The following is a 27,877-nucleotide window of genomic DNA, read 5'->3' as shown; positions in this document are numbered from 1 at the left end:
GTGTTTGTGGTGTGTCTATATCTTATATGTATGAGAAATGGGGCATTTATTTGGTTTTCAAAGTTATGAAAATTAAATTGGAGAAATGAAATAACTTAGAAAACTGAAACTCACAAGAACATCAAGGGATAACCAAGGGTGGAGCTTATCTTTCCCAATAGAATATAAGCTCCTTGGGGGCAGGGACTGACTTGTAATGAAGGGTCGTAGCTTGAGATTTTAAAAGAATCTTGTTCTCTACCCTTAGTCTTCCTCAGTTACCCTTCCCCCTTCTAGAATGGAAGCTCCTTGAGAACAGGGGTGAGGGGTGGCAACTCATGTCCAGTAACATCCAATTGATGGGGAATCAGGGGAGAGACTTGCGCTTCAGGATAGGAAATAAAACGCTACTGTGGGAGTACCACAGGTGTGTGTGTCTACTTGCCTAGGTACCCCTTGTTGCGAGGATGTAAAATAAATCTTTCCTGTATTCGTCAGGAGTCGGTGGAGTTCCTGGGAAGATATTTTGTTTCTTATGTTACCTTCTCACAGGGGAAGATGTTATATAAAGGGGCGGCTAGAAATGAGATGTGGGAGGAGAGAACGGCCGAGAAGACTCGGGGTGCCTGCTTCCCGACTCAGTAACCAGCAGGCTCACTTGAGCAGTTGGGGGGCCATCATAGTACTTTCTGGCTGGAGAGGAGACCTTAGTGGGGAGTATGAAGTGTGCTGTGTGAGGCAGTCAACATTTAAGTGGGGGAGACTGGGCCACCCAGCTAGTTAGGGCCAGAGTAAGATTTGAACCCAGGTTCTGCCACAAGAGACCTTGAAGAAGGCTCCTGTCCGGCCAACTTGGCCCCCATCTGCAGCTAATTTCTGGGAATGGCACCATGTGAGAGCACAGAGAGCTCTTGAAAGAAGAAACCATCTTTGGCTTCTTTGTATTCCCAGTGCCTAGCACATAGTAGGTGATTAATAAATGTTTATTACCCTATTAATGGATTGGTAGGTGATTAATAAATGTTTATTAATCTCTCATTGGATTGAACTGAATCAGAGCTTGTCCACTGTGGCCAATCCTTCCCAGCAGGCCCTACTTTAGGCCTCTAGGCCAAAACAATCAAACAAAAGCAGTTCTAAGACATCTCACTTTATTTAAAAGAAGCTAATATACAGAATATAAAGGGTACAATTATTTACAACAATACAGTAAACAGGCTGGTTTTCAATGGGGTCAGTAGTCTGTTTGAATGAATAGAAAATAAAATAAAAACAAACCAGGACACTCTAGGACCCCATGGGGAAGGGGGAGTTGGAGGGGAACTCCAAGTCCCTCTCTGTAAATAAATATTCCTTTGGGGCTAAGGTTTCGAACTATATTTAAACACCAGGGGTTCCAACACCAGGGACAGGCGCAAGGAGTTTCAATGCTATTTTTTTTCTCTCTCTGAGAGGCCAGGAGGGGCAGGAATCTGCCCCTTTGATTTCTTGCAATAAGAAGAGATCAGACCTGCTCCTTCATCCAAGTGCTGCATCCAAACTGCCCCTCTAACCTAGATGTCCCACTCCGGAAAACTTGCTTGGGTTCCATTCTGGGCAAATTTAGAGCTGACTTTAATAACTCGGCCCCTGCCCATTCCCTGCCATCAATCTCCCCATAATGGTACCCCTCCAGGTCTACTCTTTCCCTGCTCTGCTCAGGACCCTTCTTCTCAGGCTAGAGAAAGACAGAAGCTGCTCCAAAACCTGACTTCCTGCTCCCCCTGTCTCCCACCCTAATCTGGACTAAGTGGAAAGCCTTTCCCCTACCTCCAGATAGACTTCTCCTTAAAATGGAGACAAGTCAACTTTGGGGTCCAACTAGAGGCAGGATGGGGGATCACTTCTTAGAGGATGCAGGAGAGTAAGACTTGTATTCTGAAGAAGTAAAATGTTTAGGACAGGACCAATCCCTAAGGCTTTCTTGGGTTGGGGACTCAATGACCTTTGGATCAGATAGACCTTCAGTGGTAGGAAGAGGGATCAGTGGGGATTCTGGACCCAAAGCCCATCTTTCCAAAAAGAAATGATTTGGAAAAGGGACATCTCTTTCAGGGAGAACTCATCCTTGACTTCCTTATCCCTATGAGCATCCCTTTAGATCTGGGCCTAGAAAGGTGCAGGTTCAAGATGTCTGGTCCCATTTAGCCCTGCTCACTGTCCAGAGAAAAACTGAAACTTGAACAAAGTCATCAGGTAGCTGTCAGCAGGATGGGGATTCTTGGCTCCCAGGCCCTCACTCTGAACACTCCTGCTTCCTCACTGACCCACGGATGGCAGAGAAAGAAGGGGAGACCCAAGAGAGACAGAGCAGAAACAAGCCGGCGCACCCATGCTCCCTTCAGAAGGCTCTGTACCGCTCAGAGTCGCGAGTCAGCCCACAAACCTCTCCCTTTGTCAAAACAGATGAGTGGGTCTCCTGTTTCATAAATAGAGTACATTAAGCGGCAGTTACACTCGCTCTTTTTCTTTGCCTTCCCCCCAACCCGCCCACCTGCAACCACTTCGCTTCACTACTTTCCTTCCATTCACTGAGCTATAGTTGTGTCTGTGAGCTCACCCTGGGAGCACACACACAGCCCCCTGCCTCTATCTTTGAACACTTTGGATGAAAAATTGGCTAATGGAAAACACGAGGAATTCCCAGGGGAATTCTGCCAGCCTTCCCTGCGCTGCCCTCCCCCAAACCCCCTCAGAGGCTATGTATGACTGTATCTGGCCTCTTTGCCATTAAGCAAAAACAACAACCCCCCCCCCCAATTCCTGTTTTCTCTCTCCCCTCACCCCTGCCCCCAAACCCAAAACAAGTGATGGAGGGAAAGAGGTGTGAATAGGAACCCTTCTAAAATACCGGCATCAATATGACGCCGTGCCTAGAAATAGAAAAACAAGTAAGTATTTACAACTTTACAAAGGAAGGACTGGGTAGTTCCAATGCGGGCCCAGCGCTGGCCCTAACAGTGGTGAGTTGGGGGGAGCAGGAGGAGAGCTGGGACAAGCCACAGGCTCGGGGAAAAGGGGCTTGCGACGATTCGGAGCTGGACTTAAATCAGGCTAAGGCCCAGAAGCCAGATCTGCTGGGAGTTCCCAGAAGGCCATACATTCACCCAGAGGGTCTCCTGCCAGCCGGACCCCTAGACTGCCCTCTGACCAGAAGCCAGCCTGGGGGATGAGCTCTGCACAAAGATGGCTGGTTCCTCATAACCCAATTATTCACCACCCCACAGGACCCACAGAAAGAAACCACCCGGGCCTAGAAAAGCTGAAATAATACCACCAGACACCAGTCACCACGGCAACTACCACAGCTGCTCTCAAATACTTATACTATCAGTCTTAACTCTAAAGATATGTCACCTTCCCATCACCTGGAATATAATGCCCAGAAAAAGGGTTATGGGTGCTTCTGGGACACAGCATGCCATACAAAGGGATGGCGGCCTCCCTGAAGGGAATCGGCCACCGGTGCTCTGCCTGTTCTTGCCCTATGGTTCTGGGAAACAGAAAAGGAAGCTCGGGGAGACAGATGTGCCCTGGGGGATCATCAAACCCCAGTCTTGGGGGTATACAGAAAGAGAAAGACCTTGGCTGGGAGCGGAGGATGTGCAGGCAGCGGCTGGACATCTCCCAGCCTGGGGGGAATGGAGAGTTCTTCATAGCAGCCGAGGTTGAAGCCCACAGGGCTCTCCTACCCTTTGGTTAAAATTAAAATAGAACGGATGGTTCCATGTAGGATGTGTTTGAACCCTGTTGTCTAAAAACAGAGAGAGAGAGAGAGTGTGGGAACGAGCAGGAGGGCCCTGCTGGCCCCCAAACCACTGCTCCCAGAAGGCTCATGACCAGACCCTGCTTTGGCTAGTCAGAGCTGCCAGGGGCATGAGCCGGGGCACCTCTGGGCCAACTGGGGGGTCCAGAGGTCCCCCCAACAACAAAATGATGACAAAGGCCACTGAGGTCTGAGAAATTAGAAATGGTCACACAAACACTTTCTCCTTCCATATATATATATATAATCTATAATATGTATATTATATACAGAATGGCAACAAAAAATAACAGGAAAAGGGGGAAAAAAGTCCCCTTTGGGGAATGAGGTGGTTTCCATAGGGTTCCTGCTGGTCCCCTGCAGTAGGAAAATGGGGGGAAAGATGAGCTCTTGGGAAGAAGAAATGGAAGAGCCCCGTGAGAGCTCCCAGTGGCCTCCTGGCTTGGTGGGATAAGGGGCAGGGGTACCTGGCCGGCCCTTCACCATCCCTCACCTAAGCAAGGTGCTCCTTGGTCCTCCAGGGGGAGCTCAGGAGTCAAATAAAAGTCCACTTGTAGTACACCCCCTTTGTAAAGTGTATTTGGGGGCTGGCCAGGGGCTGAGAGGCATCTCAGCGTCTCCCCCATCCCAGGCCCAATTACCGGGGAGACGCCCCTCACTGGCTCGGTCAGCTCCCCGTCGGTCAGTCAGTATCATAGTGCAGAGGCTCTATCTCACAAATGGCGGTGGGCTAAAACGTGCAAGAGATACCCCGGTGTGGCTTCCCAGAACCCCTCCGTCCCTGGTCTCCTGGCCGTGGCCACAGCCCGGGCCGGGGATGGAAAGCAAGCCGGCGCCCTTGTCTGTCAAGGGGTGGGAACCTGACCCAGTGGGGGGCGGGAGACGCACCCGCCCGACCCCCTTCCGAGGCTCCTACGGATCCCCACCCACACTATTTGAGGGAGGCTCGGCCTCCCCGGACTTTCAGCCATAACTCAGCTCACCACCTTCCCGCGCCATTTTCCCGGGGGAACAAACTGAGGCCGAGAGAAGGGAGGGGCTCTGTCTAGGTCAGCATCCCTGGAAGCAAAGTCACAGCCAAGCCTTTGGGGCACACGGAGAGATCGCCCTCAGCCTCTCTCCGGGTCCAGAGAAAAACCCAAGGTGGGGGCGGGGAGAGGGAACTATTTATATATCCCATATATAAATAAGGCGAGCTCTTTTTTTTTTTTTTTTTTGCATAGTAGTTTGAACACAGTGTCAATCCTCCCCTTCCGCAGCTTCCCTCATGACTAGTTTTTTTTTTTTAATTTGGGCTGAGAAAAAAATAAAGGGGTGGGGGCATTTTCCCCATCCTTCCTCCTTCCCCCAAACACTGGAAGCGCAGATCCTTTCTTCCACAGAAAGTGTCTGAGCGACCCCCCTTCCCCTGCAGGGGATCTGGGAGCCAAGGGCCCCCTTTCCCTCCCCAGGAGGGGTCAGGGGCCGGTGGGGAGGGGTCAGGGGCCGGTGGGGCGGGGCGGGCCCGGGCAGGTAAGGAGTCCTGCCAATCACAGCAGCAGGTGGGAGGGTACCGAACGCCACCGGGGCCATCGGCCCCCTCTGGTAACTGAATATAAAAACCAGCTCGGAAGAGTTCTTTAAGCGGCTCAGCTTAAGGGGAAAGGCACAATTAACACCGTATCTCGGACAGAGTTCGCATTTGTAGTGTAGAATAGAAATTGACAGCACCAATCCTGGGGTGGGGGCGGTGGGCGAGTGGATGGAGGAGGAGGAGGGTGGCGGGCAGTGGCGGTGGGCGGCGGAGGGAAGCAGCAGTCCGCAGGAGCCCCATGGGGCGTGGGGGGAGGGAGAGTGGCGGAAGTCCTCCAGGGCGTGGTCAGTGCTGGCTCCCTCGTCCCCCCAGGCCTCCCGGGGTGGGGAGGAGGTCCCGCGCTCCCCCCAGCTCTCCAGGCACCCTCCCCAAGGTTCATCAGCTGACCATCGGCTCCACGTCCGCGTCTCTCTCAAACTCGTCCTGGATCTCATCTGTGCTTCCCGAGTCGCTGCTGGCCATGGAGCTGGGGGACGGCGAGTTCCTGCCATAGAAGGGAGGGGGCAAGAGTTAGGCCGGGGGCTGGGGTTAGGGGCTGGGGGGGGCAGCCTCAGGGTCCCAGCCTTCTGAGCTGGAAGGGCTCAGAGGTCTAGCCCCTCATCATAGGCCCGGCGAGGGCCGGTCCCTGGTCGGACTCCGGACTCCCAGTCCAGACTCTTCCTTTGCTTAGGCAAGATTAGGGGCTCTAACGGACACACATTTTAGCTAGGGAGAACAGGTCCAGAGTCAGGGGACCGGAGTTCAAACATTTCCTAGTGTGTGACCCTGGGCAAATCACTTCACCCCCTTTGCCTCAATTTGCCCATCCGTGAAATGAGTTAGAGAAGGAAATGGCAAATTACTCCAGGACCTCTGCCAAGAAAGCCCCAAGGAGACTCACAACAAAACAGCAGCCCAGGAGCCCCAGCCCTGCCTGAAAGGAATCCCCCAGGTCTGCCTTCCAGTCCACCTGAAGACTCCCAATGCAGGGGGACTCCCCACCTCTCAACAGTCCATTCCATTTTAGGTCGGATCTTTGTGGTTGGAGGTTGCTTCAATGTCTTTCTTTGCCATTTCACCCACTGCCCAGGGTCCAACCCCCCTGGGCTATCTCACTGTCCTCCACCCTGGACGGCCCACACGTGGGACACAGAGGCCAGCTCTACTGACCCACGGGAGCACGCGTCCCCCTCCTCCTGCAAGCGGTCCTGCCCTCATGAAGGCCCCCAGCCTCTGCCCCCTTTCTGGACAGCTCCGGCTGGAGCGAGGAGCTAGTGGGCAGGGAGGCCCAGGCTGGTGGCAGTGGCTGCGGACCCACCTGTCGGCAGAGCCTTTGATGAGGCGGCGGCAGGTCTCCATCTGGACATCCAGGCCCCTCTTCATGCTACACATCTCCATGTATTCGTGCAAGTGACGGTTCATGTCACTCTTGGCTGTGGCTAGTTCCAACTAGAAGGGAAAAGCAACATGTTCTTGCAATGACCTGAGAAGCTGAGGACTGGTTTATTAGGCTGATGGGAGAGAGTCCGCCTGCCTCTGATACCAGTTCTGGTCAATTATTATTAATCATCGTCTATTAAAGAAGCCTCCCCTGACCAGCCTGGCCCACTCCCCTCACTACTGCACCTCCTCTCAACATCTGCAGACTCAGTTTACCCTCGTGTACGTGCTGCCTTGGGCATCCCACACCCTTCTGAATGTGTCTCCCCCCACCTCCCCGATGAGTTAGCGGGCTGGACAGAAGCCCAGCCACCACCTGCTTCCTCACCACCTCCCAAAACTGCCAACCACAGACCCCAAGTGGACAAGCCACCCCCCAACAGCCACCTTTGGGCCACCAGGACAAAGCAGTTCTTCCCAGCACTCCTCACCTCAATCTGCCCTATCGTCTCCTGGTACTCCTTGTCTCTCGTCTTGAAGAAGGACTCGGTTTCGTGAATCAAGTTGCCCAAATTTTCCTCTTGCTAAGAAGATAAAACCAAAAAATCAGGTTTAGCTACTTGGGCGGGGGGGGGGGGGGAATAGAAGGGTTCTGTGGCATCCTAGAGTCTTGATCCATGAGATGAGACAGACCATGAGAACTAGGAGGAGTCTTAGAACAAAGGATGTCAGGACCAGGAGGGCCCTTAGAACTCAGGATGTCAGAGCTGGGAGGGCCCTTAGAACCCAGGATGTCAGAGCCAGGAGGGCCCTTAGAACCCGGGAGGTCAGAGCTGGAACATGTGTCATAGAGATCCTGCCATGTGCCTTCCTGGAACATCTATCCTCACCAGGTCAGCCTTTATATAGAAGGGGAGACTAGAAGTAGGGAATGGCCATCCCTTGCTCACCTCTCCCTGCAGGTCAATGGACGGATTGCAGTTGGTAAAGTCCTCCCAGAGCAACAGGGTATCCTCATTCTCCTCCCACGTGAGACTGTCACAATCGTCATCAAAGTCAAAGGTTTCTCTCCTGTGGAGGGGTGGGGGAACAACAGAAGAAGAGGTCAGCAAGGAGAGACGCTAGTCCCTGGGAGAGGGACAGGAACAAGGGCCTCAGGGACCAGACACTAGTGACTCTCTCTTCAGCCTTAATCCTTCAAAGGGGCAGCGTGGTGGAGAGGGCACTGGGCCTGGAATCAGGAAGAAGTTCCAGCCTTGGATATTTATGAATGTCACTTAACCTTGAATAGCTTCAGTTACCTTAACTGTAAAATGGGGATAATGATATCTAGTTTACAGGGTTGCTGTGAAGATCAAATGAAATACTGTCTGAAGTATTTAGTTCAGTGCCTGGTACTTCGCAGGAGCATAATAAATACTTGTTTCCTTCCCTTCACTGAATCACAGAATTTTATTTTATTGCTGGCAGAAACTTTGGAACACAGAATGATAAAATACCAGTTGAAAGGCCCTTAAAACTCAGGAGGTCAGAGCTGGGAGGGCCCTTAGAACCTGGGATGTCAGAGCTGGGAGGGCCCTTAGAACCCGGGATGTCAGAGCTGGGAGGGCTCTTAGAACCCGGGATGTCAGAGCTGGGAGGGGCCTTACCAATGATCTATTCCAATCCCCACATTTGACAGATAAAGAACATAAGGTCCCTGACTTTGCTGACACTACCCTTCAGAAAATCCGTGGCAGAGCCAGTGTTGGATCTCAGTGCCCCAATGCCTTTTCCACGTCACTCCCAAAGTTCCTTTGACTATCATTAAATAACACATTGTCCTGGGACTCGTGGATAGCTCAGGGCTAATTTTCCCAGTTTATTGAGAAGCAGGTCTCTGTAATGCTGGGAAAACTGTTTCTTTCAGGGTCAACTTTTCCAGGGAATAAACAGGAGAGGGGACATGGGACAATTGAAGATCCAGACTTCAGGACTGGTCAAAACTCGGAGGCAATTCCCAACTGTGCCTCCAGATGTCTCTGTAAATACAGGGACTGGGGCCTGGTTTTAAGTGAGGGAGTGGGCAGGAGGGAGCCTAGGTCTCTGCCCTGGAGACTGCCTCCCTGTCCCCCTTCCCCCTTCACTTCCTTTGGAGTGTCTGCTCCCAGTGAAACCAGGGCTGGAAGGGGAGGTCAGGGCCCCTGGGCAGGACTCCGGTGTTTGGTGGGAAGGGGGTGACCTTCTCTGGGAGCCTCCCCCACCTCCACATATAATCTGCCTAAGCCCGGCCCTTTCCCACATCGACAGGATCTGTGCTTGGGAACCAAACTAACTGATTTTAATCAGAACAAAACCAGAGTGCTTATGGGTAGGAAATCTCAGTGCCCCAGTGGAGTTTGCCCTGAGGATGGAGCTGGAGCTGGTTGGTGGGAAGGGGTCCTGAAGAGGGTGTGGTCTGGCTGGCCTTTCACTCTGGGAAGGGTGGCCTTCTTTTTTTAAGGGGCTTTTCTTTTTTCAAAAGTCTTGCACTTTTATTTCCCATTCACATGTCCTGCCCCTACCAAATGAGCCGTCCCCCAAAATAAAGAGAAATGGTAGAAAACTAGTGAGCTTGTGCCTGCAAGCCACCCACTTCGGCAGGGCTTATTTCACTATTTTATCCTCTGGCACACAGTAGGTGCTTAACAAATACCTGTGGATCAAGCCCCTTCTTTCATTGTAGGCCATGTGCAGGATGGCTTATCTGAATTTAATTTGGGGGGTTGGGTGGGGGGTTTGATGACAGCTCGAGGTGGGGAGGAAAACAAATAAATTTTAGTTCATTAAAAAAAATTAAATAAAAATAAGGATGTACAAAAATGTGATGTATAACTAGAAAGCATCCATGATTTTTTTTTTTAATGAAAATAAAATTGTGCGAGGGGCTTCTTTAGAATTGAGAACAAATGGAAGCAGAGGAGCCAGAAAAAGGGTGACTTTGGGAGCAAGGACACGCACTTCTGGTCTTGGCTTTGTCATTAATTGCTGTGTGACCTTAAAGAAGTCACTTTCCCTTGATGAGAAGGCCTCTAAGAAAGCTTCTATCTTGGACCTACTGCGTGCTAGGTTGCCAGTCCCTTCCCCAGAGTGGGAAGAGTGGGGGAGAGCCTTGAAAGTCAGGCACAATATTCACAAGAAGTGTCCTGTTGGGAACCCACATTCCTGAAACTCTGCTCTTATTGGAAATACAGAACAGAGCTTACTGGAAAAGCAAACTATAATGGACAGGCCTGGGTTCAAATTCTTCCTGTATGACCTCTGAGGGAAGGGAAGGGAACAAGAATTTATTAAGCACCTACTATGGGCCAGGCACCGTGCTAAGCACTTTATAAATATTACCTCCTTGCATCCTCACAATAACTCTGGGAGGTAGGGGCTGTTATTGTGCCCATTTTACAGAGGAGGAAACTGAGGCAAACCAAGGTTGAGTGACTGGCTCAGAGTCACACAGCTGGTGGGTGTCTCAGACTGGATTTGAGTTCTGGCCTTCTTGACTCCAAGTCCTAAGAGCAACTTAGCAACCCTTTGTGGGGCCTCAGTCTCATCTGTATAATGGGCACACAGGAAGCTCAGATAAAGTGATGGAGGCCTGGTGTTCTGCAGATATTAGGGGACACTATTCTCTTTTGCCCAGTTCAGAGACGTCAATAAGGAGTCACGGTCTTTAGATCTGGGCTCCTGAGGGCACTGATCCAGCTACTGGAGTCAAGGGAGGAAGAGAACAGGCTGGTGGGCCAGGGGAGACAGGATCCTGCTCTGCTCTAGCACTGGAGAGTCTTCCTCAGGCCACCTAGAGCCCCCTTAGGAGCCTTTCGCAGCCCCCTCCCCTCAGCTGAGCAGGAGTTACAGCCTGCAGACCAGAAAGGAGCGGGGGAGGCCAGACACAGCCCCCTGGTTTCCTCCCAGAAGGCTAGAGGAGTGAGTGGCTCCAGCCTGGCCTGGAAAAGAAATCAGGGGCAGGATGGACAAAGGCGAAGGTGGGTCAGGATTCAGAGTGTGGCCCTGATGGGGCTGGCAACGTAGTGGACAGGAGAAGGTTGCCTTGGGTTCCACCTCTGACTACGCCATTTAGCCTCCGCCTTGCCCCCAACTCTGGTCATCCACCGGGGAAGGGGCAGAGGGAGAGAGCTGGAGGTCTGTAGGTCAGTTCCCTAGGCACTTTACCCCCGGCCCTCCCCCACCGAAGGAAGCTGCTGTAGACAAGGGGGGGATTCTCCACAGGCCCAAAACGGCCCATAAATATCCCCGTTGTCTCCACCTCTGCCTGTAGAAGCTCCAGTTTGCTGCTGAACAATCCAGCTCTTTTCTGGGGCTCCATAAGTCATCAGAAATGTCTTCCCGGGACAATCCTGGAGCAGGAAAATCCTGCTGTCCCCTGAGGCTGAGCACTTCCTCCCTCCCCTCCTTTCAGTCTCCGCTTCCTCTCCCCAAGATTCCGGGGAAGGGAAGGAGAGCCGGGAGTAGTCACCATCACGATGATTATGAATAATCGCCTACATCCCAGTGAAAGGAAACATGAGCGCATGGGACAGACAGCCTGGGAGTGGCTGGGGATCCGAGGGCAGGCTCACCACGCGAGAATCAGGGAGCCCAGAGCCGGGATGATACAGACAGGCAGAGTGCTGGTGTGAGGACTTTCGCTCTTGGGTGGTCTCTGCCATCTCTTTCTCTCCCCCGCCTCCCTCCATCTCTCCCCTCTCCCTCCAAGGCCAAGGAGGCCTTTCTGGACACCTCGCTTGTTTAGGAATCTCCCTGTCCCTTCTCCCATTGTGTTCTTCATGTTTTATATCTCTTAGGATCCTAGGTCTGGTCTACACTTAGATGAGATCTCAGAGACCACGCGGTCCAGAGATTCTACACTGGGAGGAGCATAAACTTTAAAAAAACCCAAAAACCTGTTTCAGTGTCAGGGCTGTCTTTGTGTTCTCTTGAATTTAATTTAATTAATTTGAAAATGTTCTTCTGAGAAAGGGTGACCGGCTTCCCCAGATCCAGTCAGAGGGGGCTGAGAAATAAAAATGTCAATTCTGCCACAATTGAATCCAAATCTCTCATCTTACGGGGAGGAAATCGAGGCCCAGGGAGGTTAGTAACTGGCAGCAGCCTCTTTACCTAAAAACAATACACCCTGCCTCCCTCTCTAAAAAGTAAACACAACCTGGAGTTCATGTTTCCTGCTGTTCTTTAGGGCTTCTAAAAGGCTTCTTTCCCAATAGCTAAAACATCATCGTCCCCATTTTACAGATGAGGAAGCCAAGCATCTGCTTGGGGTTAGGCAGTAGAAAGCAATGGAGCTGCGATTTCAGTAGGTCACAAGTTTCCAAGATGGGAAACTGAGTCCCAGGGCATCCAAGTGCCTGGCCCGGAGTCATGCACCTGGGTTTCATTCTGGAGGAGATGTGAGGGCAGAACCCCAGCTCTAGAGCTGCTCACCTCGTCCAACCCTCTTATTTTACAAAGGAGGAAACTGAGACCCAGGGGATCAAGGCCGTGAAACCAGGATTCTTCCCCGTGAACGCCACCTCCTTCCTCAGATACTCACAGCTGGTTGAACATTCGCTTCATTTCGTCCGTGATGTTCATGGAGCTGACCTCATCGTCCGACAGCCGGGTGACCTCCCCGTCCTGCTCAGAAACATCGTCCTCGGAGGTTACCTTACGGTCTTTCTTCTTGGATGCTACCTGAACCAGGGAAGGAAGTGAGAAGGGAGGGGTGACTGGAAGGCTCTGACGGGGGGAGAGAAGGTGCGGGAGGACCAGGAAAGATGGGAGAGGGGGCTGCTCCCCCACGGGGCAATGGATGTAAGCAGTTGGGGCCAGCCATGGCCAGGGCCAAGCGTAAGAGCTCACTACAAAGCGGGCGGACATTAGCAAAGAGCGTGAGGGGAGGGAAGGCCAGCAGCAGAAACCCCCCACCCCATCCTCTCTGGGAGGCCCACTGTCTACAAGAGAGCCCGCTGAGGCTGCCTTCCCCAAGGGGAATGGTAGGAGACAAGCCAGACTGGGCGAGATCCAGAGCCCCTCCACATTTCCTGGGGCTCTCAGACAGACATGCAGACAAGAGGTGGGGGATACACGCAGAGCTAACACACAAGCATGGAGACACAAACAGAGGAGCCGGCCTTTGCCCCTTCAAATTGCCTCCACGGGCTCCTGGATCAGAGGTGAGGGGAGTAAACTCCCCCCGCCCTGCCTCCCTCCAAATTCAGTCACACACTCAAAAGCAACAGCGCATCCCTGCCCCCTGAAATCAAGCGAGAGCCAAACCAAGATTCCCATGTCAAAAAGAGCAGCTTCCCCCAAGCCGCCACAAGCTATGAGAAGGCCACAAGCTGTCCAGCGGTCTGAGGTTGCCCCAAAGGCCATCAGCCCCTCTTTCCCCCTCTCTCCCCTATACATACACCCCCCCCTCCCCAAACACACACATATTAGTGTCTGAGTTAGGTCACTTGGGCCTGGAGCTACACTTGCTCGGGGAGGAGACAGATCGATTCAAGCCAAAGGATTGGGTTCTCTCCACTAGGTCACCCATGCTTGGCCCTGGCCCTTGGGTAAGAGTCCCAAAATGGCCGGAAGAGGACCCAGCACCGGAAACCAACCAGCTCCAGCAGTTCCATTATCAGGAAGCCAATAACACTAAGAGCAACGAGGAGGCCGACATGGGCTCAGAAGGCAAGAATCGTGGACTGGAAGTCAGAAGCCCCAGTCCTGGGTCCTGGCCCTTCCAATATCTGGATGGCCTGAAGCAGGGGGACACAGAGCAAAGGGAGCCTGGCTTAGAGTCCAAGGACCTGAGTTCAAATGGTCACTGCCTTTGCGGACTGGCCACAGCATCGGGCTTGGTTTCCTCTTCATTTGGATGAAAGGGAGCTGGTTTGGCTGTTCTCTAAGGCTCCTTTCTGCTCTCAATCTATGGTCCTAAGTCGCTTCTCCATTCAAGGTCTCAGTTCCCTCCTCTGTCAAATGAGAACACTGAACTAGATCACTACCACATTCCGTTCTAGCTGTTAAATCTATGATTCTAAAATCCTATGGCTTTTCTGTCTGCTCTAGCTTTAAATTTATGATTCTAAAATCCCACAGCCTTTCTCCTCACTGGCTCAGTCGCCTTGTCTGTAAAATGACGGGGTGGACTTCACAAAACAGCAGAATCTGTAACTGAGTGTGGACCACGGGAGACAAGGACAAAGCAGCGGAGCTGTGAGGAATGCTACCTCTCAGGGAAATGGGAAGAAAAGGACAGGATTCAAGAGGGGATGCTCGTTCTCAGCCAGACTGGCCCCAACATCCTGATGTCTCTTTTAGCCCCAAGAGCACAGATTGGCCATCAAGGAACTGGGTCCATTTTGTTTCATCTCTAGTGAAAGCATTTCCCTTCTCTGAGACTCGGCTTGTCATTTGTCAGAATGAGGGGGTCCAAGGGGCTCCTTCTAGCAGGAGTTCTGGATCTTAAGTCACTTTCTGGAGATGGGGTGGGGCCGGGGCTGAGCGGGGCAAGAATCGTGGACTGGAAGTCAGAAGCCCCAGTCCTGGGGGGGTGGGAGGCCCTGTTCACCTGAAAGATCTTGGACACGTCTTCTGAGTTCCGCTGCTGTGCGACATCGCACAGCTTGGCCGTGATATCGATTCGCCGGCAGATATCCATGTCCACCTTCATGGCCTTCTCTTGGATCTTTGTGTCCAGGTCTGTCATGGGCTGCAGGGAGGACAGCACGGGGGTTACATGAGTTGGGGGTGAGAGAGAGGGTAAGAGGCTGGCAGGGGGAAGCTCTGGTAGGGGCTTATCCCCACCTCACAGAACTCCTTCCCAGCCTTGTGGGTGGGTGAATGGTGGGTGAGGGAGGTCCTTGGGATGGGGGTAGGATTACCACCCTGGAGCCTGTGGGAGAATCTCATCTCTTCCAAGCCTTCACAAGAGTCCCTGGAAACTCTGTCTTGTGGTGTGGCCTCAAGGGGCTGTGCCTGGCTGAACCTAAGGCCTCCCACCCTGCTCCAAGGCAACCCTCAAGGGCTTCACATTTCTCAGCCAGGGGGCTATGGTCCTGGCTAAAGACTGGGAGCCATCTTTTCTCTCAGCAGCTGTCCAGAGACTGTGAGTTGTGTTAATTTAAAAAAAAACCAAAAAAAAAAACCAAGAACGAGTCCAAACCTATTCAAAGACCGCCGCTCTCCCCCCACCCCCACCAAGGCAGCCTCCATCTCACTCAGAGCCCCAAGAGACTGGGGACTCATTGCCCATGCACAGACCCACGGCACTGACCCCACCCAGACATCCCTGGTGGCCCAGGCAGCCCAAGAGAGACAGAGAGGGCCTGCCCCGGAACACCAGCACGGGCTTTGAGCCTCCATTCCTGCCATGGGGCCTGCCCCAGAACACTAGCATGGGCTTTGAGCCTCCATCCCTGCCATGGAGGCCTGCCCCAGAACACTAGCATGGGCTTTGAGCCTCCATCCCTGCCATGGGGGCTGCCCCAGAACGCCAGGACAGGCTTTGAGTCTCCACCCTGTCATGAGGGCCTGTCCCAGAAGGCCAGGATGGGCTTTGAGCCTCCATCCCTGCCATGAGGGGCTGCCCCATACTTTAATTCTGCACTCAGAGGCCTGGAGCTGACTTGTCCTGGTTGCTCTGAACATTCATTGCATGAAGCTTTGGTAGGACCAGCTCTCCTTAACAGGCTGTCCCAGAGTTCCCCAGAGAAAGTAAATCTGGGGGCCTAGTAGGAAAGGAATTACCAGGCTTCCTTGCTGAAGAACAGGAGGGGAAGGGGCTTCCCTTTACACAGAAGGTTCTCTGAAGGGGGAGGCAAGAAGTTTGGGAAAAACCATTTCCTTTCCTGATGCTTGGGCTCAGGATATGGCTTTTCCTACCTTGTCCACAGCAGAAAACCAAAAGCTCTGCTCACAATATCCCCCCACATCTGGATCGCCCAGTTTCTCCTTTTGCTTTTCTACCCATCCTTCAAAATCCAATTGAAATGCCACCTCCTCCAAGGCCTCCTGTCCTGGTCAATAAAGATCTTCTCTCTCATATTTCCCATGACATTTTATTATGCATCTAAGGCTTTGATAAGCTTTCTCCATTTGTGATTTATTCCTCTTCTAGAAGGTAAGCTCCATGAGGAAGGGAATGAATCTGTCTCCTAGTTCAGAGAATAGGATAGCCTTTTTTTTTTTTTTTTTTTTTTTTAAAGAATAAATATGTCCTGTCTAGAGCCAGATTGTAGACCAGGGTGGTCAGAAGTGAGGAGACAGAAAAAAGTCTCCCCAACCTGGGAAAAGAAGATGCTTCTTGAAATAACTCCCCGGAGCCACAATGGCTCCTTGTCCCCAGACAGACCCCACAGACTTTCAGGGGACTCAAGTCGGAGTCCCAGTCAAGTACTGCCATCCTACAGTTGAAAAAGGAAGTAGTAAGTCCAAGACTCAGCCAGAGCTGGGGAAGAAGGAAGGATGGGTCACAGGCCAGCTCTTCTTTTCCCCTTCCATGGAAGGCCGACAGCGGCCTAGATCACAACAATTCCACCAAACAGGCCGTGGGCCCAAACCACCTGCAGGCTTCTCTACTGAAAACACCCTAACCAGTCACTCCATCAGAAGGAGCTCTCAAGGCCATGAGTTAAAAGCAGCAGATGAATGCATCTCTACACAGACCAAATAGGAAGGGGTGGGGAGAAAAAGGGAGAGGGGTGGGCTAAGGGGACAAGAGGAGGAGGGCAGGGCAAATGAATGGTCTCTGATGCATCTGTCATCAAGTCAAACGCAGCCAGGATACTAACTATGAAGCAGTGCCCACGACCGGACCGGACGGATGGACAGTCTGATCCTGGCGGTGAATGAAGCCGTCTGCATGATGGGGTGGGGGAGGAAGGGAGGGTCATGCTGCCCAGGATGGAAGGGCAGGGGCGAGGCGAGGGGAGGGAACAGCACTTACATCACTCATCAGCCCCTTAAACACCACCAGCTCAGCCTTCAGCCGCTCGATCTTCTCATTCATCTCCTCCTGGATGGCTTCTGCCTCCTGGGCTGCCTGGAATCCGGGTGGGGATGAGGGAGGGGAGGGGAAGGGGAAGGAGATGGCAACACTTAAGGAGGTTCTGACCAATGAAGGGGAGCAGAACCAGCTGGAAGGAACAGAGAACCCCCCCCCCATCCCAGCAGGGGGACTTTCCCAGAGCATGCACCTGGGGAAGGTTTGGCCCAGCTACGTGGCAGGCCAGCTTCCCTTATTCTGGGGCTCTATCAGGGCAACTGTCACGATAACTTGAATACACTCTACAATCCTACAGTAGGGTAAGGTTTAACAAGCACCTTCCTTAGAACCAACTGGCAAGGGAAGAAATGCCTATTCTTGTTTGCTGTGTCCCCAAGTTAGCTGGGGAGCCCTCAACCCTAGTAGGGCCTGGCCTTCTGTTTGTTAGTCACATCCCCGGGCTTTAGCAGAGGGCCTGCCAAAGGAGATGCTTAAAAATGTTGATTAAAAAAATCAGATTGGATTACTGGATTGGGATGGATTATTCCCTTTTTATAAGTGAGGAAAGAAGGCTCCTAGAGGGGTCATTCAACTAGTCAGAGCCCAGTCTTAAAATCAAGTTTTTTGATTATAAAACCAGTGGTACATGGTATTCACATTGTCTTTCAAATGGGAGTCAGTGGAAATAGAGAATTAAGGGGAGAGGGTGAGAGACAACTCTCTCCTCCTGATTTAGAGTCAGGTTTAGTGGGAAATTCTTCAATTAGCAAGGAATACTTGTGCGCTCTCTTTCTCTGTCTCTCTGTCTCTGTCTGTTTGCTCTCTCTCTCTGACTGTCTCTGTCTGTCTGTCTGTCTCTCTTCCTCCCTCCCTCTCTCTTTCTGTCTGTCTTTCTCTCTCTCCATCTTTCTATCCATTTCCTTTTTCTTTATTTTTTCTCTTCCATCTTTCTTTCCTTTCTCTTTCCCCCTTTCTCTCCCCTTTCTCTTCTCTTCTCTTCTCTTCTCTTCTCTTCTCTTCTCTTCTCTTCTCTTCTCTCTCTCTCCATCTGTCTCTGTCTCTGTCTCTCTCCCCCATCTGTCTATCTGTCTCTCTCTCTGTCTGTTAGCTTAATTTTTTATATAGAGAAACCAAGGCCTAGCAAGATCTAGTCACATGAATGGTAAGACTAGTGTTTAATTTTTTATAAGAGGCTTCTAGCCTGGAAGTCTATTGATTAAACCTCACAGATGAGGCCCTGAGCTCTGGAGAAAGGGCCAGGGATTTGAGTAGGGCAGATAAAAATGACCCCAGCCTTGGGACATGGCTTGGCACCTGGAAGCAATGATCCTCCAAGAATTTCAAAGTTTAAGACTGATTGACAGTCAGAGCTGGAAGGATACAAACTAAGGGATCTGGGTACACCCTCTAATTTACAGATGGGGAGACTGAGCCCCAGAGAGTTCCACAGCAGCAAAGTTATAAAATCATATCCCAGATGTCTTGATGCTCAGTAGAGAGGACATTCTCATCAGTATGTGCATTATGGGAGAGCCAGGTGAAAACCTTTCCAGTTCTCCAAGAACAAAATAAACCAGGAATCAAAATACAGCAGAAGAATCCCAGCTCCTAATCTGGTTACAGCCAGCTCTCTGCTCCTGTCCCCAAAATACAGGAGGGGTCTTTGTCCCCCCTTCCCTACAGGTGCCACTCCGTCATTTTGGGTTGTTTCATGAGGCTCTTACCTCTTGGAGCGTCTCTACCATGGTCTCCAGGTGCATGCGCTTGGCCAGCTCCTCCTCCCATCTGAAAGAGACAGACACCATTAGGTTATTATTATTGTTGTTGCTGCTGAGACAGAGAACACCAGTTTATTAGTGTTCTTGTTATGAGGGGGGCCCAGGCTCTGGAGGCAGAGGTGAATCCCCATGCCGATACAAAAGGCCGACCCTCCCGGCCTGCTGAGTCGCGCAGTGGGGCACTGGCAAGAACGGCAAGTGGGTCAGAGTCCTATCTCTGTCCCTTATTCATGCATGACACTGGGCCTCTAGCTCTAATGGGGAGCTCCCTGCTACCCACTTCCCAGGGAGAAGAAGGACTTTGCATATATTTCTCATATACACACACACACACATACACACGTCTCCCCCATCAGAATGCAGTTCCTGAGGGCAGGGCCCTTTCATGCCCAGCACTCAGCTCTGGGCCCGGCTGGCACCACGTTTATTGTTTGACTGCCTGAGTTGGTGGCGATTACACCTAACACAAGAGGGGTTTGGGAGGGAGCACACACTCCAGGAGATTCCGCCACAGCAGAGTCTGGTGGAAAGAGTCTGACTTTGGAGTCAGAAGTCTTGGATTCAGATCCTAACTACGTGACTTCGGGCAGGTCCCTGTGGGTCTCAGCCCCCAAGATGAAGGGGTTAAAACTGGATGATTTTTAGACCCCTTCCAGCTTCCATACCAGGATCTCTCAGCTTTGTGAGTCCTGGCTCCCCAGCAAAAAGGTCTAATAAATGCTCGTCGACTGACTGACTGATGGACATGTGGCTGCTTTAATTTAATCGTCATAACTCACGGTTCCACGAGTGCTCTCAGAGAGAAGCTCATGGGGGATGTAGTCTGAGCATTGTTGCCGCCATCCTGACAGATGGACAAACCACAGCCCAGAGGTTAAGTGCCTTGTTCAAATTCACAAAGTTTTAAAATGTCAGAATTGACACTAGAACCCCGGTCTTCTGACTCTCACACCATGCTCTCATCCACTGCAGCACAACAACCAAGGAGTCAAAGTCATTCCTTTAATAAGCATTTATTAGATGCCTCCAGTGTACCAGATACTGGGCAAGGGGCTTGGGGATCCAAATACAGAAACCAGGCCCTTGTGCTCAAAGATACCACCAGCTCTTCTCCTGCCCCCTCCCCTTTGGTAGTTGAGTCATGGCAACAAGCATTTATTAATCACCTACTGAGTACCACACACTGCTGGGTCCCAAAAGGGAGCTCACCCCAGCCTCAAGGAGCTGGCATCCATACGCTCATGCAACGCTCAATGACGCCCATTTTACAGGTGAGGAAGGGGCTAAGTGATGTATGCACAGGTACTCCCAAGGTTGGTTCTAAGCTAGGCCTTCCTGCCCCCTACTGCTTCACCCTGAAGTTGGGGAGCCTGGAAGGCTTCTCGTGGGCTCCTGGAGGGCGGCTGGGATTCAAGAATCCTTTCCAGAAAGGTCTGGCCTCCAGGAGGGACTCTGGGGGGGCAGGGAACGTGCCAGAAATCTGGCCTCTCTCTTGCAGCCCTGGGCTCAGGACTTGGCTTTAGGCTCAGCCCCTGGGGCTCAGTACAATTGGTGCTCCAGAGAATGCCCTTGAACCAGAGCCCCTTCCAGAATCCCCAGCTGCTATTATGGCCTCCAGGGGAGAAGCCAGGAGCCCGGGGGTACAATTACAGGGCAGGGCCCGGCTCCCTCAGCGTAGGAGGCTCCCTTGGAGGAGAAATTCCTTCATTCCTCCCCTTGAGTTCTGCCCTGCAGAGCCCGGGATGGCAGAGACCCCCAGACTGGAGGGGGCACCCGGGAGCTGGCCTGTAAGTGGCTCAATTGGGGTGTTTGGCTTGGACTTTTGGCTGGTATACCAGCATCCTCCGCTCTGCCTGGTGAGCGAGAGGGAGAAGGCAGCCAGTCGACATTTGCTTTCTCTCTCTCTCTCTCTCTCTCTCGTCACTGGGGAGGGTTAAAAATAGGACAAAGGGAAGGAATGGACCAGCCTGGGAAGATGCAGTCACGTCATTGACTTTTTGGAAGCAAGTGTTTGTGAGCGAACGAGCACTCACACACACTCACACACACACACACACACACACACACACACACACACACACACACTCCTTCCTTCCCCCCAGGAGGAGCTGGGCCAGGGAGGCTGGCCTGTGCTTCTCTGTCTGTGTGTCCGGCAGGGCTTGGGCCAGGAGGGAGCCGTCTGGGGCCGGGCCTAAGGCCCTGCACGGGAAGATGCGGCCCACACTTCTCTGAGGAACCCAAGGGTTGGAGTGGGGGAAGCCCCCGGACACAGGACGGGAGACGGGGAAGACCCTCGGGGCCTGGGCTGGCAGGGCTGGGAGGGACTGCAGAGACAGAGTCTGAGGGGTGGGAGAGACCCTAGAACAGAGGCCATCAGAGCTCAGCGAAGCTGGTTCTGATGGGAGGGACAGAGAGAGAGGCCCCTCGTGAGAAGGAACAGCCCAGGCTCACGCAGCAAGGAGAAGCAGAGGCAGCAGAGACCTTTGGGATGACCCAGAAGTTAACTGTCCCTGCCCAGAGGAAAAGAAACCCGAGAGCGAGAGCACAGAGAGGCCTTGGCCGGTATCACACAGGAAGTCACGGCGGGGGTCTGCCCACGAAGCCCAAGTCTCAGCACTGCACCCCCCCCGCACCCCCCCCCACCCCCCCCCGCGCAGAGCGGCCCTGAGGGCGGATCTCTGGCCGTTTTGCCCCTGGTGGGGAAGGGGGACGGCATCGTCTCAGGGCTGGAGCTGAATCATCGCTCCTGGTCCAGACCTGCTGCTCTTGGGAGACAGCCTGGACAGGTCACTGAGGTCACCGAGGACAGAGGCCCCCTCGGAGGCAGACCGGGGGACCTGTCCATCCTCCGGGGGTCTGGCTTCTCCCTCTGCTGCAGGAGGGGCTCCGGCACAGGGTGCCCAGAGAGGGGGCACAAGGCTATTTCAGGCCGCAGGAGGGAAGGAGGCGCTCCACAAACCCCAGAGTACGTCCCTTCTCATCTGGGATTTCCAGCACTTTGTGAGGGAGGCGGGACAACATCGGAATCCCCATTTAACAGATGAGGAAGTGGAGCCTCAGAGAGGCTCAAAGAGCCATCAAAGGGAGACATTCACACTGGAAGAGGGGCCTCGGAGCAGAGCGCTGCCTGGGATGGGGGGGGGACCGGAGCTTGTGGACTTTCAGAGGGCACAAATAGCATTCCAGCAGAAACTACTGTGCAAGCCCCGAGTCGGCAAGAATAACTAATTATAACGGGGAGCTACCAGGTGGTGGCTGCAGACTGTCCCAGGTAAACCTCCCAGACCAGCTCCCCAGCCTCAGGGTCCCCGAGCTTTCCCAAACAATCCCCAGTGGGACACCAGAGCCGAGAGAGAACCTGAACATAAACTGAGCTGGAAAGGATCACAGAATGTAGATGTCAGACCTGGGAGGACCCTTAGAACAACAACAACAACAACAACAACAAAACCCGGAGCTGGAGGAGAATTTAAGGAAGAAGAAATGAGGAAACTGAGAGAGGGACATCGCATAGTGGTTAGTGGCAAAGCAAAGGGGGCCCCAGGTGTTCTGCCCTCAGACCGTGTGTCCCCAGGTACTGCACTATTCTGGTGCCTGCTAAACCAGGACAGATGCTGCTTCAGGGTGCTGGGGAAAGGCATTTCCGGCTCTAAATCCAGGCCTGGGGCTTAGTCCGGTTTCCAACAGCCAGAAGATGTCAGAAAGAACTCCCGTCTGATCCTCCGCCCTTCCTGAGGTGAAATCAGCTTCTTAGGGCAATCCTGCTGCCTTTGGGAGACCTGGATATCCCCCTCTCAGCCCCAACGTTCCCCCTCTTTTCAGAGAAGTGAAAGGGAACTCCCTTGTTTCCGGCATCAGGGGCAAAGAAACCCTGACACTGTGGGCTGGCCAGGCGCGCTCCTCTGGCCCACTTCGTTCTCCTAGGACAGCCTGGCTGAGACACAGTTCCCTCGCAAGCCCCTTCTGGGTCACAGCTCCCTATGCGGCCTGGGCTCCAAAGGGAGCTCACCAGGGAGAGGCAAGCGGGGAGTGGAAAGAGCTTTGGGCTGAGAGCCAGAGATGGGCTTCAAGTTCCAGCTTTGCCCCCAAAAGGCACATGCTGAGCAAACTGCCTCCTCCGACCCTCCAACGCCCCTTGTGTCAACCTGGACTGGACTATCAATCCTGAGGTATATAGAATGAAAGATTCTGAATGTCTTGGAGGCTGCAGACTTTTACAAGCTGATGCTTCCTCCTTCCCTGGTTCCAGTCTCTCCCTGGCTCCTCTTAGGAGTCTCTCTATTCAGAGTTCCAACAACAATCTTAACAAGTGCCTAGTGTAGTAGTTCTTGGGGATTACCGGACTAAATAATTCTGGAAGATTTCTCCCATTCCCAACACTTTGAGCTCCCTCCCAGCTCTAACATTCTAGGTTCTGAGCTCCCTCCCGGCTCTAATATTCTAGGTTCTGAGCTTCCTCCCAGTTCTAACATTCTAGGTTCTGAGCTCCCTCTCAGCTCTAATAGTCTAGGTTCTGAGCTCCTTCTGAGTTTGGAAGAAAGATTTGGGTTTAAATCCTCAGTTGCTTATTCATTGTGTGAGCCTGGATAGGTTATTATTTATTCTCTCTGATTCTCATTTTCATCTACAAATGGAAGGTGTTGGATTTTGTGACCTTTCCAACTCAATCTATCACTCTCTGGTTCTTTCCTAAGGCTCTCTTCCAGTTCTGGCAGTCTCTGTTCTAAGGGCTCATTCTGTGATTCTGTGACCAGGACGGCAAAGAGAAATTCATAAAAGAATTTTATCAAATTTTATCAAATCAAAGAGTTCATAGTTGACACAAGGACACGTTGGAAGGGCCCATCCGATGCTTCGCTATCTGTCTTATCCAACAGTGCCCTCGCCACGCCTCTGTCTGGGACAGTAGCTGATGGAGAGATGACCCTTGGAGTTATCCTATTAGAAAGTGAGGGAAGGGGGTAATGGGCTAGTCCAATAAGAAGATGACCAGATGTTTAAGGACAAGATAACCAAGGAATCCATGGTTCCTCTATCCTCTCATTTCATTTGCAATCAAAGGGCATCTTTCTCCCCAGGTCAGCAATGAAATACATCATCCCAATTCTCTCCAAATACCCAATGCAAGAAGAAAATTGAATCTTTTCATTTCATAGACAAGACCATGAGGCAAGAGAAAAGGGAGCAATTAACTAACTTAAGTTGGTGTGATTTTCTTGGCTCTTTGGCTGGGGGTCAAGTTTAGGCCCTGAATCACAGAGATGGCTTCCAAGCCTCAGTTGAATATACTTTCAAGTATGTCCCTATTGTTCTCACTTCTCTAGGACTCATTTCGTCTAAAGGCTAGGACCAGCCAATTTCTCCTCCATTCCCAGGACTGTTAAGATTTGTGTTTTTCCTTCCCAACCAAGCCTCCCTAACGGGGGCAGTGCTCATCCCGTTCCAGAGAGAAGGAGGCAGGGAGGAGATCGGGCCAAGGAGCAATCCAAATTTGGCTCGGTCTTCTCCACCATAGCCAGGAGCTGCATTAGGCTAATGGCGGTGCTGCTCGACTCCTGCCCAGTCATGTCAGCCACCAGCAGGGCCAGTGCGTCCCGAAGGTCCTTAAGGGACACCCAGCTCTTCTCCCTAGCTCCCCCTTTCAGAGGGGCCATGGATTTGCTAGAAGAAAATAATTTCATGGGCATCTAGTTCATTTTCTAGATTTTCTAGATGAGGAAGTGAAGGTCCAGTACGTTATTTGCCCCTGGCCACACAAGCAGAAAGTTGGAGCTAAGATTCAAACCCAAGCCCTTCTAGGCTCTTTTTACTGGGCCGGTTGTCTCTCACCCTCTGCTAGTACAGAGTGTGAACTCTGCCTGTTTCCTCACCCTGGATGACTTTTACTCATGTCTTTCTATCAGTTCTGTAGAGGATCTGCCCCCGAAGTTCCCAGGGCCTTCCTCTGCCCTCTGCCTGGGTGTCACTCTGGCTCTCCAAATGCTCTCCTTTGTGCTCCCGGCAGGACGACCCTCCCACCTTCTTTTAAGGTCTCACTTCAAAACCAGTCTCTGAAAACATGGCGCTGCCCCCTTCTCAGCCCCTGCAAGCCCTCTGGTGCTATACTTGTGATTCCCTGGAAGCTGTGATGCTTCTGTGATTCATACCCAGAGGAGTAGGAGGCCAGTGGGCTGCAGAACACCCGGAAGCCCGGCTGCTCTTTAATGCTCTGAAAAGCCTTCCTGCTGCCGATTTGTGAACAGGAATAAATGTTGGGGAGTAAGTGGGGTGGTAGGCTCCGCTGAGAACAGGGGCTCGAGGAACAGTGCCTTGGGGACATCGAAGAGACAAAAATCTCAGACAACAGCTCATGCTCCCCTAGGGCTCTACCCCACCGTGGGAGCCACAGCTGAGGGGGCTCAGAGACCATTTCATGCCCCTCCAGCTCCAACGTTCTAAGCCCTAAGTGTTCTAGGGTTCTAAACCCTAACATTTTAAGCTTTAAGACCTTGGGTCCCTTCTAAGGTCTCTTCCAGACCCACCATTACATATTCTTCCTGGCTCTGAGGGTCTACGTCCCGAGCTCCCTTCTGGCTCACATTCTACAATTTTATCATTTCCAGTACCATCACCACCCCTTCCCACAAGCTTCCAGTGTCCTTAAAAACCAACCAACTCGGGCCCTGACCTGAAGAAAGCTCTTCTCAGGCAGGATCCCTGACACATTAACTCCTTTGGGGAGAAGGATCAGAGGTCAGGAGCTTCCTCCTCCTTCCCCGCCCCCCATCTCCCACTGCCCTACAAGGCCTAGAGCAGGAATAGGAAAAAAATGGAGAAATCTTTTCCAGGCATCCCACAGCTCCCCAAGCTTGGGGGAGGGGAAGTAAAGGGCGCAGGAATGTGGAGGTCAATAATGCAGCAGGGAAATGACTAGGCAAAGCTGGCTGGGGCAGAGCCCCTGAGCTGCTGGGTCACTGCTTGGCCGGCCTTCAGGGCTGCTGGCTGGCTGGCTGGCTGCTGAGCTCCCGGGAGATGCTCCCCTTGCCCATGGAGACTGCCCAAGGGCTCTGGTGCTCCTTTGCCAGGCACCCACAGGAAGGGGGCTTGGAGCGGCTTCTCTCTCTGCCCACAAGCAGATAGGGCTACCTTGCATTCCAAACCCTGCCTGTCATCATCCCAGGCTGGGACTGATAAGCCCGGGCCCTCCTCCTCTCCCCCTCCTCCTCCTGGGAGATGGCAGCCTTCCTTCTACAGCCCCCCCCGAGCTCCCTCATACACAAGCCCGTTCCCTTCCCCCCGAACAGCCCTCTGCGCCTCCATGAGACATGTTCTGCAGGGAAGAGGCTGACAAAGCACAGCGGCTGAGGCGAGGAAATCCATGAAGTCATCCCGATTGACTCATGCATTTTTCACATCCTGCTCACAAGAGCTCCAGCAAGCACAAAGACCCTAGGCCAGTAGCACCAGGGCAGGGAGACTTAAAGAGCCTCTGTTCGGAGTTTGGAGTTAGGACATTTGAGTTTGGGCCTAGTCCCAGTTATTGCCCCTGTGACTTCACACAAGCCGTTTTACCACCTCAGCCTCAGTTTCCCCATCTGTAAAGTGGTAAGCCAGGAGCAAGATCAGGAGTTCTTAACTTGAGGGATGTAAACTTGTTTTTAAAAATATTTTCATAACTGTAGTTTGCTAGAATTGGCTTCCTTCCTAATTCTATGTATTTTACTATTTTGCATTTCAAAACATTCCTACAGAGGTTTCTTTAGCCTGTGGATACCAAAAGGGTTAGCTAATAACCCCTCATGTGGATGAACTCATCTGGATGTGTCCTGAAATTCTGCCTTCTAACTTTCTTAACTATGTTGTGTTCTTTGGGGATCCCACATTCCCTTTTATGGGAAGCAAGACTCTGAAAAGCTGGAATTTCCTGTTTCTAAGCAGAAATTTTCTGCTTCCCTCTCCTCCAATCCTCCTCCCTCTGATCTTCCAAGTTAGGCAAACAGGGTCTGCAAACGATCCTCACCAGGGCGCAGGAAGGGACAAAGGCAGCTCCTTCCCCACCCACCCGGTCTGGGCCAGAGACACCCCTGGGCCTCCCTCTTCCTTTATTCTGATTTCTCCAGCTGGAGACACAAATCCAGCCCACTTAGAGGCCAGTCAGTGCGGATCCGGCCCGCTCAGAGGCCGCTAGGTCCAAGGGGGTGAAGGTCAGGCTCTCTACAAATACGATCCCCCTCTTCCTGTTTACCCCCTGAGTTTGTGATGGGCTAAGGCTGGAACTTCCCCAGCTTCTTCCAAAGTACAACCACCTCCTTTCCCACCAACAATGTCTAACACGTGTGCCTTCCTTTTAGCCAATCCCCAGTGGGCCAAACACAAAACTCTCCCCTCCGTCCCATGACAGTGGCACCCGAGCGGAGTTGGCTGGGGGCCCAGGATCACTACTTCTCTCGTCAAGGGACTAGAAACTGGCACTTGGACATTGCATCGTCTGAAGGACTTTTATCTCCTCTATCCCCTTGTAATGAGAGTAACAATTAACACTTACTAAGTGCCAGGCGCTGGGCTAAGGGCTTTACAAATAATATCTCACAGATACTCACAAAGTCCTGGGAGGCAGGTACTAATTATCCTCATTTTAAGAGGAGGAAACTGAGGCAGACAGAAATCATGAGGCTTGCCCAAGTCACATAGTGACTGCAGAGACCACCCTGGAAATCAGGGCTTCCTAAATCCAAGCCCAGCCCTCTGTGGATTGTAGATCTAACATTCTAGGTTCTGCGGCAGAGCAGAGGTAAAGAATTGGAACTCAAAGTCTCATTGTTCTAGTCTGTCCAACCACTTGGGCATTGAAAAATTTGTATATGGGGCTGGGGATACAGCCACAGGAACCCAGGAGGTCGGAGCTGGGAGGGCCCTTAGAACACAGGATGTCAGAGCTGGGAGGGCCCTTAGAACCCAGGAGGTCAGAGCTAAGAGGGACCTTAAAACCCAGGAGGTCAGAGCTGGGAGGGCCCTTAGAACAAAGGATGTCAGAGCTGGGAGGGCCCTTAGAACCCAGGATGTTGGAGCTGGGAGGGCCTTAGAACCTGGGAGGTCAGAGCTGGGAGGAATCTACTCTGAGTAGAACATCACTTTACAGATGAGGATGAATATTGAAGGCAGAGGAAGAGTAATTTGATGATCCTCTAGCAGGAGAGACAAAACTAGAACCCTAAACTCCTGAATCCAGTTCAAGGGTCTAAAGATGGGAAGAACTACCCAAAGGGTGCTTGGGCCCCTTAAAACTGCCCAGCAAACATGGAAAACTGTAACTTGGGGCCTGTTTGCGGACCTCCAGGAGGGGAGGGGTAAGGGGGGGGGAAAGGCAGGGCTGACAGTGTTCTCCTGTTGGGCTCCTGGGTGCACACCCTTTC

At 52.3% G+C, this 27,877-nt stretch overlaps 1 protein-coding gene across 1 annotated transcript in view; it reads right to left on the bottom strand.

Moving 5' to 3' along the window:
• Positions 1–1,113: 1,113 nt before the first annotated feature.
• IFFO2 (intermediate filament family orphan 2) overlaps positions 1,114–27,877 on the bottom strand; it is a 53,955-nt gene continuing 27,191 nt past the window's right edge. The window contains 8 exon segments of the mRNA XM_031962745.1: positions 1,114–5,841; positions 6,655–6,785; positions 7,208–7,300; positions 7,667–7,787; positions 12,280–12,419; positions 14,293–14,433; positions 16,669–16,764; positions 18,432–18,492. Coding sequence (XP_031818605.1) covers positions 5,736–5,841; positions 6,655–6,785; positions 7,208–7,300; positions 7,667–7,787; positions 12,280–12,419; positions 14,293–14,433; positions 16,669–16,764; positions 18,432–18,492 — 889 coding nt within the window. The 3' untranslated portion in view covers positions 1,114–5,735.

This window comes from Sarcophilus harrisii, chromosome 3, assembly GCF_902635505.1.
Source record: "Sarcophilus harrisii chromosome 3, mSarHar1.11, whole genome shotgun sequence".
NCBI classification, from domain to species: Eukaryota; Metazoa; Chordata; class Mammalia; order Dasyuromorphia; family Dasyuridae; genus Sarcophilus; species Sarcophilus harrisii.
Note: the sequence above shows the minus strand (reverse complement) of the source record. Positions and strands in the feature narration are given on the sequence as shown.